General features: G+C 48.8%; 1 protein-coding gene across 2 annotated transcripts in view; it reads left to right on the top strand.

The window, feature by feature from the left end:
- Nucleotides 1–2068: 2068 nt before the first annotated feature.
- mrtfab (myocardin related transcription factor Ab) overlaps nucleotides 2069–15440 on the top strand; it is a 60956-nt gene continuing 47584 nt past the window's right edge. The window contains exons 1-3 of one of the 2 annotated variants that reach the window (XM_056297035.1): nucleotides 2069–2326; nucleotides 2967–3028; nucleotides 9213–9398. In XM_056297035.1, the coding sequence (XP_056153010.1) occupies nucleotides 9275–9398 (124 nt within the window). In that variant the 5' untranslated portion in view covers nucleotides 2069–2326; nucleotides 2967–3028; nucleotides 9213–9274. Of the gene's footprint in view, nucleotides 2327–2966; nucleotides 3029–9212; nucleotides 9399–12597; nucleotides 13125–15440 lie in introns of those variants that run through there. The other variant, XM_056297036.1, reaches the window with a different exon arrangement.

Here is a 15440-nt window from a genome sequence, read left to right as displayed (position 1 = left end):
TTGCTCCACTCTTATACATCACCCTGTGTTCCTCCCTCTTCTTGAACTATATATTCACCACAGCCATTTCCATCCTTTTTGCAAAATCCACCACCATCTGTCCTTCCACATTTCTCTCCTTGACCCCATACCTACCCATCACCTCCTCATCACCTTTGCTTCCTTCACCAACATGCTTATTGAAGTCTGCTCCAATCAACACCCTTTCCCCCTTAGGCACACTCTCCACCACTTCATCCAACTCACTCCAGGATTCTTCTTTCTCTTCCATCTCACACCCAACTTGCGGGGCATATGCGCTGATAACATTAATCATCACACTTTCAATTTCCAGCTTCATACTCATCACTCTGTCCGACACGCTCTTCACCTCCAGCACACTCTTGATGTACACCTCCTTCAGAATTACCCCTACCCCATTTCTTCTTCCATTCACACCGTGGTAGAAGAGTTTGAACCCACCTCCAGTGCTCCTGACCTTACTCCCCCTCCCACCTGGTCTCTTGCACACACAGTATACCTACCTTTTTTCTTTCCATCATATCAGCCAGTTCTCTCCCTTTACCAGTCATAGTGCTGACATTCAAGGTTCTGGCTCTCACCTCCACACGCCTACCCTTCCTCCTCTCCCGCTGCATCTGAACACACCTTCCCCCTCTTCTTCTCCTTTGCCCAACAGTAGCATAGTTTCCACCGGCACCCTACTGGCCAACAGTACCGGTGGCGGTCGTTGGTAATCTGGGCCTCAACCGATCCGGTATAGAAATATGACTTATGACCCACATATTTAATTTGGCAAAGATTTTACGCTGGATGCCCTTCCCGACACAACCCTCCTCATTTATCCAGCCTTGGGACCAGCACTAAGAATGCACTGGCTTGTGCATCCTCTGTGGCTGGGTTTGCCTAAGAATGAACTGTTTCATTTAAATTCTTCACGAATTAGACCAGGAAAAGGTTTCTTCATGCAATTCAAAAGTGTGGATTTTAACGATTTTCAACACTATCATACCTTCAGCACTCTTGACAATAACGTGATATTTCTGATATTTTTTTTTTGTTGGAGAAATTAGTGTATCATAATTGTTTGATAGCTTTAGATTGACAATCCTGCAACGCTTCAGACGTCATCAACTCCCATATTTTCGTAATGTGTGTGTGTGTGTGTGTTAGTTAGTTAGTTAGTTAGTTAGTGTAGATAGCGGGACCGAAAACTAAAGCACTTATGATCCTAATTCTTTTTGGAGGTGGTAGGTATTGTTCCAGAGAGTAAGGGAAAAATCTCAAAAAATTAAAATTGTGCATAAATGTGCAAAATGTGCATTTTTCGAAAAATGGCTAAAAACCACTTTTCTCTGCATTTCAGATGATTCTGAGCATCTTTGATTTTTTTCACCTATATAAAAAAAAAAATTCTGGGACTTAGAAATGTTTTGGCATTATGCAAAATATATGCATTTTTGCAAAAATGCACTTATGATCCTAATTTTTTTTGGAGGTGGTAGGTATTGTTCCAGAGAGGACCAGAAAAATAGCAGAAAATAAAAAGAATTATGCATAATTATGCATAATTATGCATTTTCAAAAAAATGGCTGAAAATCACTTTTCTCGGCATTTCAGATGATTCTGAGCATTTGGGGGGAGGGGGTTGGAGTGGGGGGGGGTTAGGGGCAGGGGGAAGGATGAAGAGGAGGAAGATGTAGACGGGTGGATCACCAAACCGCTACACTGTAGCGGGGTTCTTCCAGTAATATTTTGGGTGTACGCCGACACCGACCTCTGCAGTACACCTAATTAAACACCAGGTGGCAGCAGAGACCGCTGTGTATTTCCACGACGAGCTGAAATTATTGCATTTCGTTCATTTTCCGGTTACTATAGCGCCGACGCGCCTAACCGGCTGAAACGGCCGCGCGTATTACCGTCCCTTAACAGCGCGCCGACATATCAAACCCCCCGCCGCCTTGTTTCCGGGACTCGACAAACTGGTTGTCAAGCGGTTGCCAAGGAAGTGAGAGCGCCGCGTTTCCAGCGTAGGAGACGTTTCCGGTTTTAAAGTTTCCTTTGTGACTCGGAAGTGGCGGTGCGCCCCGCGCCGTAATAAGCCGCCCGTACTCGTCAACAACAACAGCAGCAGCAGCAGAAGGAAGTGGACGTGACTAGTAAACGAGAGGCGCCGTAACGCGAAGTCCTGTGTGTTTAAAGGAGACCGGAAGCCGCCAGTCTACGGTTCTGTCGGGAAGCCGCGCCGCGTGACGGACGGCCGCTCACACAGTGTGGCGTTTCGCCCGCCAAGCTAACGGCGGCTAACAACTAGCGGTCCAGGTCTGTCTCCTCTCCGCCTGCCTGCCTGCCTGCCTGTCTGTCTGTCTGTCTGCCTGCCTGCCTGTCTGCCTGCCCGTCTGTCTGCCTGTCTGTCTCTCTGCCTGTCTGTCTCTCTGCCTGTCTGCCTCTCCGCCTGCCTCTCCGCCTGCCTGTCTGCCTGCCTGTCTCTCCTCTCCGCCTGCCTGCCTGTCTGTCTGTCAGTCTGTCTGCCTGCCTGCCTGTCTGTCCGCCGAGTTATCCAGTGCGCTGATCCGAAGCTATGTACCGCTCGGCTCCGCGGACGTGTTCCTAACCGAGGACTCCCCCCTCCCCCCCCCTTGCTTTGGCATGCTGTGTTTTGACTGTTGGGGTGAGTTCCCACCCTGGCTAGCTAACAATAGCAATAGCCAGGCTGTCTATTTTGGCCGGTGACAGCTGAGGCGAGGCCTCCTGCCTGGACGGTCTCTTTCCTCTGCTAACGCTGCGACCTTTTCAATGGGGCTCGCACCGCTGTAGCGTCCTCGCTGCCCGGCGCAGCGTCCGCATCCAGACGGCGATGTGGTGGTGGGAGCAGAGGAGAGCCCCGTGGTTGGCAGTGAAGGAGATCGTGTGCTGAATTGGTCCGTTCTCAAAACATCTCTTTTCTTTCCTTTCCTGATAGATCCTTACGGAGTTCCGCCCTGCAGAAATGGGAAAACGCCCCTCACAGAATTAGTAGCACAGGTAAGAGACGAGCCTCCGGTTTTCTGCCACACTTGCAGTGTTTCTCAACCCTGTCTTCAAGGACCCCCCCCTGTCCTGCGTATTTTCTTTGCAGCCCTGAATAGGTACCTGTTTGTAGTTATTCAACCAATCAGCAATGAATTTTGTCAGATGTTGCACACCTTGCATAATTAAGTGCTGCGAGATGATTGGTCGAGTAAGTACAAGCGGGGCTACCTATGCAGGGTTACAATGAAAATCTGCAGGATAGGGGGTCCTTGAGGACTGGGTTGAGAAACACTGTACTAGTGTATCGCAGGTCAGGTGGGAACCATGCACTTTCACTCGGTGTTAATGTCAGGAAAGCTATTTTCATTGCATCTGTTTGTGCTCGCTTTGCCAAGTGTTTAATAAGTGTTGGTGCAAGGCGTGCTCTAACAACCGTTTGGGTCAAACGTTGCGAACTCAGTCTGCACATGAATTGCACCAAACCGATCCGGGTAACACTTTAGTATGGGGAACGTAGTCACCATTAATTAGGTGCTTATTAGCATGCAAATTAGCAACATATTGGCTCTTAATTGGTCATTATTACGTACTCATTAATGCCTTATTCTGCATGGCCTTATTATACAACCAGTAAGCCATTAACTATGAGTTTTCCCTCTATAACCTCAGAAGTATTGCTTATTAGTAGTACCATCTCAATATGGTTTGCTTAGTATGGCCTTTATAAGGTGGTAGTACCACAAGAAGAGTTGTTCTCCCTTACTAACACTTAATGAATATGCTCTGTTCTTACATAACAACACACAAAACTACAAGTGTTAATAGTGTTAAATTACTCTAAATTAAGTTTTTGTTACTTAGAATATGTTCCCCATACTGAAGTGACATCTTTATCATTACTAATTCACTAGTAATTAAGTTTTTGTTACTTAGAATGTGTTCCCCATACTAAAGTGTTACCCCAGTCCGTGTTCGGCTCTGCTTGTAGACTCCGTTAGCCGGTCAAATGGAGGTGAGGAGGAGTTGGTTTGTGTGAGAGTATGAGTGTGTACCTGCGTGGCTGTGTTAAGATACATATCTGAGAGGCTAGTGTAGGCGTGCAGAGAGGAATGCCAGAGAACACCGTGTCCCTTCCGCGTGCACTGATTCAGTACATTGCACACACCGTGTTTCAACAGCAACCCTCCTGGACCGGAGAGCAGAGACCGAGTTAATTGGTGTTGTAGTGAAGATACCCGCCTTGCATCGGGCATCAGAGGCCCGGTTGAATTCACCGTGGTTGACTTGGTTAACTGTCTTGGCTTACTTGAATTCCAGTTTATTGTGTCGTCATTGAGATCTCTACGCGTTAGGGTTTCTTGTGGACATGATTTAAAACTGACTGCAGAATAATTCGTGCCTAGCTGTGACCTTTATTGCACTTGCTACAGTAGTTGAAATGACGCATATAGTCCCATGTTTTTTTTTTTTGTCCAGTGTCAGCAGACTTTCCTAAACTAGGCGTCATATTTTAACACAGGTCACATGTTGTGCGTGTAAACTGCTGCACTCATCTTACTGCAATATCATACTGGCTTAGATGGTTATTAAAGCAATTAAGTAAAATGCAAACATAGTGAATTGTCCTGCATAGTTGGGTATTTTTCAGTGTTTGGTAAAAGTGTTGGATTAGATTCTACCACTGTTGAATCATACTTGATTAAATCACAGAAAGTTGTCAGTTCACCCGGACACAACTTTTATTGAGAGAGAAATGTCATCTAAGTGACCTCATCTAAGTGACATCACTCATCTAAGTGACCTCTTCAGTCTCGACTGACTGCAGGTATCCCCACTCTTACAAAAAATACAGTGGCATAACAACCAAAAATGACCGGTTTCATATGCAAATTGCTGTGAGCGTTAAGTAGAGTTTCATTGGCCATGTGTAGTATTCACAGAGGATTTGAGAATGTTTGCAATCACAGCATTGTAAGATGGCAACAGATCTATTCTTAGCCCCCCAGTTCAGGGATGGTCATTCCCTCTTCACATAGATGGCCTCTTTGACTCCCCCGTTCAAACCAGTGTTCCTCCCTAACAAGGATGTGCACATCCTCATCCTTGAAAGAGTGGCCACTGGCCTGTAGATGGGTGTAGACTGCGAACATCCCTGGGGTGGACCAAGGATTGTCTCAGTTGCTTTCAAACCCCAAAACACGCTGCACCAGAAATTGGTCCACCCTAAGGATCAGGTCCCCCGGCACAAACACAGCAATATATACACTGTTAAGTGCCAGGAGCATTGCCGTGACTTGTACATCGAGGAAACCAAACAGACACTGGCCAAGAAGATGGCACAACACAGTAGAGCTACCGTGTCAGGCCAGGACTCCAGTCTACACCCATCTATAGGCCAGTGGCCACTCTTCCAAGGATGAGGATGTGCACATCCTTGATAGGGAGGAACGCTGGTTTGAACGGGGAGTCAAAGAGGCCGTCTATGTGACGAGGGAACGACCATCCCTGAACTGAGGATTCAGCTTTCTGGGATTTTCTTACCTGGCTGCATGCATAAAGACATGCTTGATTAAAGTGCTTCCAGATTTTTTTTCTAATTGGCCTCTGTGGCATTTGCACATAGTGCAGCGCCATGACTTACATGACTTAATGATGCCCAGTGGCATTTGAATAAGGTCCGGGTTAAAAAGCAAACAATACATATTTTAAGTTGTCAGGATAGGTTGGTGTTTTAGCTTTGCCTCGGACCAGACACAGTGTTGTGTTGTCGGAAGGCAGGACTTCCTCAAGCAGAAATGGTCACGCTTGGCTCGCCCCGGACATCTTTGTTTTCCATCCAGGCACCTTCATAACACGGTGCCCTCAACAAGGTGCTGTGACCTTCATGAGGTAAATCCTGGACAGTTAGGGGGGGGTGACATCTCTCTCTCCTACACCCACCAATGAGTTATTCAGAATGGTTACGGTACTAGCATAACACGTTCTTTTCTTTACTGGGCAGTGTGCAAAATGTTCATGAAAAAAATAATAAAACCAAGTAAACTTTGTTTCTGTGGAACTTTGACTCACCAAACATTTACAGACCACTTCCATAATCCCCCTTCTCATTAAAAAAAAAATACTGTAGTCACAGCCTGCAACGTCCCTGGACAGACGTGGACTGTGCAGAGCCTTGTCCACAGAACCGGTGTCGGTATCCAGACAGATACTGAACCTTGGCTACCGTCCGAGGAGCTTGAGTCCCAGCTATCGTCTCAGGATGGATGAAGGACGAAGACGAGCTCATAGGACAGTTTTATCAAGTTCAACTTCCCTCCCGAATTTGTGCCCCAAAAGCAAATGTGCGTGCATGCGTGTTCGTGGGATGTCGATAGGCAGCGAGAGATTGACAACACTGCCTCATTGTCCCGGGGCCTGTGGTGCGGTAATGACAGAACCCCAGCCAGCACCCTGTGGGTAGAGAACACACATTTCCAGAGCCATCACAACCCAGCGGCGGCGGCTTAGCGCATCTCTCGCCTCTGTAAACAACCATTAGCGACCGGCGGGGCTTGTCCGGTCCCTCGCTGCTACGACGGGGAAGAGAAAGTGTGCTCAGGAGTCGCTAATAAGGCTGCAGCCAAAAGTTGCAGAAGTGCAAGGATTCAAATTCTTCCCCGATGGCTGACCTAATCCTTAGCCTGCAGCCTTGAATTCTTTCTGCTTTGGTTGCATTGCCTTTGCCTTGTGTGTGTGTGTGTGTGTGTGTGTGTGTGTGTGTTGAGCATGTCTGAGAACGCCATAATTGCCCAAGAGACAGTGTTCCCTTGCTTTACTTGTTACAGCCTGTGTACGTTTTTCAGGTACAACAGCCCCTTCGCTCTCCGTCAATCTCGCTCTCTCTCTCTCTCGCTCTCCCTCTTCCATGAGTCCTCATCTGGCGAGGGGAAGGGGGGGGGGGTAGATGTGATAGGAGAGACGGGAACGACTGCGTGAAAGGGAATGTGGCTTTGGGAGATAAGGGGAGCCGGGTGGGGAGAGCGATAAAGCCTTCTCAGATACAGAATGGATGATCTTAACACATTCGATAGGAGATCTCCCCGCAGTCAACATGCTCTCCTCGTCTTCTGTTTTCATACCAGAAGGCGCGTCATGTCAGACTGAAGTGTAATGTTGCTGTTTTGCGGGAGATGCCAGGTATTTGAGGCCTTGTTACACGGAGAAAACCTCCTCATGTCAACTTGACCTCAGCTGACCAGGCGGCGCTTGTTTCAGTAATAAGGACACGGTGTCGTGGATGTGAAGCGCTACTGTTACTCAGTACCAAGCAAGCAAAGACTGGATGAATTTGCATTCAGTCGACTGACGTTGGCTGTATAAAGGAGGACTTGCTGTATTATTTGTTGTTTTCTACGAAGGGTTGCTCTTCTAGCGCTCCCGACCCAACGCAGGGACTCGACCTGTTCTGGGGCCTTGTGCCGCGAGCGCTCCGCTCTCCAAACATCAAACGCTTTCCGCTTTTGCTGAGGCGCACAGCTCATCATTGTCACTTCTAGTTCCGCTAACCAGCAAGGATGCAAGAGGGGCAAGACCAGAGAGGGGGGGTGTCCGGGTGGGGTGGCGGTCTGTTCCGTTACCTACCAAAACGGGGATCCCGGTTTGAATCCCTGTGTTGCCGCCGGCTCGGTCGGGCATCTGTCCTGGTCGCTGCGTTACATTAGCGCCTCCTGTGGTCGGTCGGGGCGCCTGTTCGGGGGCGGGGAACCGGAGGAATAACGTGATCCTCCCGCGTGACACCCCCCTGGTGAAACCCCTCACTGTCAGGTGAAAAGAGATGGCTGGCGACTCCATATGTAATTGGAGGAGGCACGTGGTAGTCTGCAGCCCTCCCCGGCTTGGCAGAGGGAGTGGAGCAGAGATCAGGGTGGCTCAGAGGAGTGAGATCATTTGCTGGATACAACTGGGGAGAAAAAGGGGGACACCCCCCCCCCCCAAAAAAAAAAGACCAGAGAGGGAACCAAAGCTAGATGTACATTGCCAAAGAAAAGAGGCAAAAGAAAACGAAGTGTGTTGATGACAGAAGACCTTGTTTACATGACATTTATATCTGTACCGTCACAACACAAGTTAAGAGGAACCAGAACTTGTCTCGTTCCAGGTTTCTCAGGCTATTCCTGGGTAGTTTTGTTCTGTACACCAGCATTCCCCCTCGGACACGAGGCCTACATGCTAGCTTAAGTCTAGCTTAAGCTTTTCTTCTTTTATGTTTAATCGTTAGCCGTCACACCTCATTTCTGTTTTTTCCAGCCTTACCGAATGCAGTTTATCTTCAGATACTTATCCACGCTTTTATTTCTGTGCCCCTCCTCCCCAGTAGAAATGGACTAGCCCGGCGTAAGTGTATGAAAAGTCGGTGATTAGGTTGTTGTTCAGGCCTGTGAGTTCAGTTCATTATCCCACATGGGAAACTTGACTTGAGGTCAGATGCACAAGTCATGTGAGTTGTGTTGCATCTAATAATTTTCCTTTTCAATTTCTCCACATTTTCCTAAGTGAACCTAATTTTTTTCCACCCCCCCCCCGTCTTTTGCTCCCCAATTGTACTTGGCCAATTATCCTATTTCCCGAGCCGTCCCAGTCTCTGCTGATCCGGGGAGGGCTGCAGACTACCACATGCCTCCTCCCATACATGTGGAGTCGCCAGCCGCTTCTTTTCACCTGACAGTGAGGAGTTTCGCCAGGGGAACGTAGCGCGTGGGAGGATCACGCTGTTCCACCCAGTCCCCCCCCCCCCCCGAACAGGTGCCCTGACCAACCAGAGGAGGCGCTAGCTCAGTGACCAGGACACACACCCACCCACATCCGGCTTCTCACCCGCAGACATGGTCAATTGTGTCTGTAAGGACACCCGACCAAGCGGGAGGTAACACGGGGATTCGAACCGGCGATCCCCGTGTTGGTAGGCAACGGAGTAGACCACTATGCTGCCCGGACCTCCCTTAATACATTTTTTTTATTTTAATTTATTATTTAAAATTTTTTAATTAAAATTTGTAATTAAGTTCATTTGAATTTCATTCATTTATTTATTTATTTTAGCTGAGGAGTCCTGATAATGGGTGTCACTTGTGTCTCGGGGCAAGTAGTGTAATATTTGTTATTAATGTTGAACAATGATTTGACAAATGTTTAATTTAGTGTTTATGGTGCATGGCAGGTCTTTCTATCACCCTGGCAACGCTGGACCCACAGAAGGGGGAGAAGCTACGGCCCGGCAGCATGGCAGGCGCCGGCACCACGGGCTCCATCCCCAGCCCGCAGAGCGAGGCCGTGACCAATGAGCTTCAAGAGCTGTCTCTTCAGCCCGCCCCCAACCTGCTGCCCCTACGGGAGAGGAAGAACGGTGAGATGAGGCGTCATGTAAACGTGTTGTCCCCCCCCCGGTGTCCTGTCCTGTACCCTCACTTCCTGCTCACGAGCTCTGTGGTTTAAAGGTTTCTGTTCAAACTGGCTTCATGATGAAAACAAAGGACGGAAAAAGAGATAAAAAACGATGTAAACAGGACAAGCGAACGCAGCAGCGGCGGCGGCGGCTCGTGAATTGAAAGTTTCCCCTTTTTGAAATTTCTCACGAAAAAAACATTCAAACGTTCCGTCCTTGTGAAAACCCGGCGCCGGCGATCTGCTCGCCACGGCCCCGAGGTGGCCAGGGATCGGAGGAATCCAGCGCCGAGCCCGTGTGACACCGGCACCACTCTGCTGAGAGTCACTCCAGCGAATGTTTATCTGAAACTGTTGTGCGCTTGAGTTTTCCAGTGGTGTGTAGAGCTCACCCCCACCCCCCACCCCCCACACTTTCCAAACGCCCCATAAAACCTCATCTATTTGTCTTGCTTTCCTCCTTCAACTTGAAAGCGGTTCGAGTCCATGTAGGGCAGCACTTCTGCTTCCAGCTCCAAGTGAACGTTATCGTTTAATGCTACCCCGTATTTCAGAGGGGAGGACCGATTCCAACATAAATTCCACCCAGCAAAACACGGCGCATAGGGAACATATTACATAATTGTAAGGCTGAGATTGGGGGAGATAATAAAAAATCCCCCAAAAAACAAAAACGGCCCTCTAAGAAGCAGATGTCACGGCAAATGGTAGACATGCCTGCACAGCTTCCTCATTTATCAGAGGACGGCTTAGGCTCCCTCTCCGCGGGGGGGACATTTTAAGATGGGGGGGGGGTTACCGTAGCGGCGATTAGGTGTTCAGGTGACTCATGCACACACTCGCTAGCACGCAGGGGTTGTGCTGATCTCAATTAGCCTGCTGCTCTCTTGTTCTGAGCCTCGCCGCACATTAAATTAGAGAGGGGGACGGCGCTTCGGCTTTGCGTCACGCGGTCGCCGTGTCGTTCAGCTCACGCTCGGCAGGCCTGTTCGGCGTGAATCCCGAGTTCTGATTTGGCCCGCGGTCCTCGAATTTCACGATAACTCCGCGTTGTGTTTGTGTTCTGAGGAAGTGCGTGCAGAGTATGGCGATGGAGCGTGAAGACGAAGCCGACGCGGGTATTACCGACCTCATGGATGAGGTCTTTCATTCTAGAGGTCTTCTGAGAGGTCACGCCAAAACAGCAGAGATAACATTTGTTCTCGTGTTCGCACATGTGATCAAAGCCTAAATTGGAATCGGGCGAGGAGAAAATGGTTTTTAATCGGGTTTTTTTTAACAGTTTTGGTTTGAATCGGTGGATAAAGTGTGATTCGGCTCATAGTAAGGTGGGTTTGGCGGCTTCTGAAGAGCTTCTGCTGTGCAGTAAAATGCTCCTGCTTGCAGGTTGTGTCGATTAGCAGGATGCGAGAGCGCTGGATGTTGTTGGCTTGATGTCGGCTGTGTGGAACCACACACACGCTCGCTCACACACGCCTGCATGCATGCGCGCACACACACACACACACACACACCTTGCTTTCACACAGCAGCCGGCCATGTTGCCCATTGTTCTCTGGTGGGTGTTGGCCATCCTGTTTTTTCGGCGTTACGCTGCCTTTGACCTGCTGTCGAGTTCTAAGGAGAAAGCGGTGATGCAATGCCTGGCTGAGCAATGAGCCGCCATTTTGTCTGGAGATGTACGTTAAGAGGCAAGATATAATCTTCCACATACTTGAGAGCGTCATGCTAAATGATTAGTATGATGAACAATACAGTGACTAGTCAAACATTGCACTCATCCCCCTCCACACACCATAAACACACACACACACACACACACACACACAGCCTTGGGCCACCACTCCCATTAAAAAACCCACCATGCATATACTCGCCTGTTTCTTACACAGTTCCTTCTGCTGGCCAGAGGAAGACATGTCCCTGCAGGCGCTCTCCCAGCTAATCTAACACAGAGATGCTTTTAGAGAGAGGTGGGAAGAGATATGTGCCCGCACGCATGAGTGTAAATCTGTGCACACACACGCCGTGTGTGTATATATAGAAGTTAAACAAGCGACTAGATGGATGGAACGCCGGCAGAGGAGAGCCCATCAGTCCCTCACATCTGCCTCTCTACTACAAAGTTACGCAATCTGTTGACTAAACTACGGTCACCTCCGCCCTCACCAGAGACCGTCCCGGAAGATAAATTGCTGGTGCGTGCTCCACGCTTACACAACGCACTGCTGTCTGTATAGTCGTCGATGACGGATGTATAAGGTCCCGACTCCCCGAGAATGTTTACGATTCCTTTCCTGTGTGCGCATTTGTGCGTTTGTGGGCAAGCGTCGTTTATAGCCAAGATGTGACGGTTGACTCGGGGGTCCCTTTGTTTGTGAAGCGCTTTGCTGCAAACTGGGTTTTGTGTTGACATGTGCAGTATAAATGAACTGAAGTTAACTGGAGTTGGGATTAGTACCAGCCACGTGCTGTGACAGTGTGGCCTCGAGTGTGATTGACAGCAGTAGCTTCCAGTTGACCGGGACCCCTCCCATCAAATGAAGACACTTTATAACATGGTTCAAAACTTTGAGGTGGGGGCGTCCGGGTAGCGTAGCGGTCTATTCCGTTGCCTACCAACACGGGGATCGGCGGTTAGAATCCCCGTGTTACCTCCGGTTTGGCCATGTCTGCTGGTGGGAAGTCGGATGTGGGTATGTGTCCTGGTCGCTGCACTAGCGCCTCCTGTGGTCGGTCGGGGCACCTGTTCGGGGCAGGGGACTGGGGGGATAGCGTGATCCTCCCACGTACTACGGCCCCCTGGGAAAACTCCTCACTTTCAGGTGAAAAGAAGCGGCTGGCGACTTCACATGTAGCGGCGACTGGGAAAAATCCAAAGAGTAGGGTAATTGGCTGGTTACAATTGGGGAGAAAGGGGGGGGGGGACTCCGAAAAGAAAAACAAAACAAAAAAACTTCGAGGTGGGCAAGCGAGGTCGAGTATGGAAGAATACCAGGCAGTAAGCAAGCAGCAGGCAGCAGAAGATGGAGTAGGAGGAGGAGGAGGAGGAAGGGGGAGGTCATGTCTGAAATGCAGCATTGCATAACTTCACAAAGTAGGAAAAGAAGGAAAGCGAGGGAAAACAGACCGATAGAACGGAGAGGAGTGTGCGAGGAGGAGTTTAGCTTCGACCCCAGCCTGTTCTCCGCAGCCTCAGTTTCATTATTTCACCTGAATCAGAGAGACCTGCTAAGGCTTTTTCTTTTGGGACAGAGAGAGGACGGAAAATTTAGTGTTTCAGGGAACGGGAGAAAACAGAAGGTGTAACCTCCATTGAGATAGAGGCCCTAGGGTGGACCTACACGTACACACACAGACACGTGCACACAACACACTTGTAGACACAGACCTTCACACACCCTCTTTCAGGGCATGCACACACTTGCAGACAGGCAAGGCTAAAACAGGGCGCAGCCAAGAGTAAGGAAATGGTAAGGCATACCAGGATCTGTGGAATACTAGTGTCTGCCGGTGAGAGAAGAAGGAGGATTTCTGTTTCTGCCGGGATCTCCTCAGCCAGCAAGCCACCACAGTTTGTGCATGTATCCAGTCTCTCAGACTGACTGTGTCGGCACCGTGGACTGCTGGCGAGGAGTGTGATGTTTTCTCCACAGCATGGTGCAGAGGGATATGACCATCCAAACAGGTAATGTCCATTCCAGTACGCTGTCCCTCTTGCTTTCGGGTATTTGTGTGTCTCTGATGTAGACGTCTGCGATCTAGCGTCGCCTCTTGGTTTACCGGCAAGGTTAGCCGTGCGTTAGTTGAATACAGATGTGTCTGCAAGTGTCCCTTAATGTCAGGTGTAGTGCCACTGCCATTTGGGGTGTTGGTAGATTTGTTGGAGTACTCTGTGTATTAATGTGTATGAATGTGAGATGCTCAGCTGCGCCCTTATGTGTTATAGTTTACTGGCCGGGCTCTGATCACCATTAAAGAACCATCCACTGCCTTGTTGGGCCCATACTAAAAGGTTTCAAAGGTGTTCTGTAATGCCTAGGCCCGTTTAACAGCGTCGGAAAAACAATGACCTCAGTTTCATCCCCCCCTGTAATGACAGATGGTCATCATCTCGCCTATTATCCAGCCCATTAGAGCCAAAAGACTGGTTAAGAGAGACAATTTAATCAGTTTAATTGGAAGCTGTTATTCACATCATGTAACGGCAGCATAGTTGTCAGCTGACGACATGAAGCAAAGGGGCTAAAGGAATGAACGAAACTGCAAAAAGTTTTCGCCCAGCTGTCTCATGTTGCATCTCCTCGGCATTACGTGAGCTTCAGGCCCGGCTTCATGGGAAGCAGCTTACGGGAGGGATTTGCACAATGATTAAAGGGACTTGAAGGGCATTGCCCCAAGGGGGCTGCACGACAGATAGGAGAGGGTGGTAAAGCCAGGTTCACAGGAGTTGGGTTGGGGGGAGACTGTTGGTGGGCTGGCTGGGTGTTTCGGAGGTGGATTAATGCAGGCCGCAAACAGGTGATGAATATGACTCCTTTGAAAAAAGAGTCAGCCCTCGTGTATTGAAACAGACTTCTGCTCAGACCAAAGACCCCTCGCTTCCTGAAGATTACAGGCCATGAGCCAGGACCCTAGACGGGGCAGCTGGGGCAGAAGGGACGAGAAAGGATGTCTGACCTTTTTGAATGGGACCAGAAAAGGGTGGAGAATTCGGCCATCACAGTATCTGCTCCACATGGCCCAGAAACAGATTGTTGTGGAGTATGACGCACAGAAGGTACACCTTCAGGGCATCCGAAAGCGAATTTTAAATAACGGATGTGTTTGGGAAAACTCGTCTACTCAAATCTGGTCTCTAGGAAGCAAAACTGTCGGCAGTCCGAGTCGGTCTAGACCCGGACCTCTGTTAGTCGCCCAATAATCAGTCCCGACTTTTTTGTTCCATTCCTACATGAAAGTGTCACGTGTTTTACACGAGAGCGAGATATAGGCAGGAAAAAGTCAAGCCTTTGTGTAAAGATCATATATCTGGGGTTTTGTGTGTGTGAGTTGTTTGTAGGGAGCAAGTACAAACTGTGGTTAGGTTGAAGAATGAGGTCCATGCATGTGAGTCAGTCTGGGGGTTTATGTGCTCCATCTGATTCATTGCCTGCACAAACAAACAGCCCCCAGACCCCCGCCCAGATTCTGCTCTCAGGCCCTTCACACTTGTAGTCACAGTAAACTGTCTCCTGAATGTTTGGGGCAGGGTGGGGGTACTTTTGGGGGGGGGGGGTTGCACGAGTAGGTCCCCAATAGGACACTGTAGCCTCTGTCAGTCAGTCAAACTTTATTTGCTTAGAATATTTAATGAAAAGATTCGAATGCAATGCACTTTACATGAAAACAAGAATATATTTAAAAAAGGAATTATACAGAGAAACCTACATAATCAAATATACATAATCAAAGACCAGAGCAAAGATGCATGGAAGAAGCGAGCACAGGGTGTAGAAGGGTGAACACAAATCCCGGTTATGTTGGTTGGATACAGGATTACCAAGCCATAAAATACTGTCAGTGGGTTAATTATGGAAGAACGTTTGTGACTAATTAGGTGTGGGTAGAATGGGGTTTTTGGGGGAGGGGGGTTTGGTAAACTTGTGGGTTAGATCGTAAGGGGTCTGGGGCTAAGACAGACCGGTGGGGGGGGAGTTATAAAGTAGTCAACAAAGAGAAGAGGGAGACAAATGACCTCCCTGCCCATCTCCATACCCTTGCATAATAATAGCATGTAGGGCCTTCTCTGTGATGGTGCTGCGAGATGTGGGAATCATTGTTATCACGGTAATCATAGCGGATTTTGTACAACATCGACGTATATATATCACCGTGTCTGCTTACATTTGCAAAAACACTGTATTTAAGAATCCAGCTAGGTTCATCACATTGAACTCGTCAAAACTAGTTTTCAGACGGTACTCCCTCAAATATTTCAGATCTCAATTCGTGTGACATTTTT

Source organism: Lampris incognitus, chromosome 17, assembly GCF_029633865.1.
Source record: "Lampris incognitus isolate fLamInc1 chromosome 17, fLamInc1.hap2, whole genome shotgun sequence".
NCBI lineage: Eukaryota > Metazoa > Chordata > Actinopteri > Lampriformes > Lampridae > Lampris > Lampris incognitus.
The sequence above is the reverse complement of the archived record's forward strand: the minus strand, read 5'-3'. Positions and strand labels throughout refer to the sequence as shown.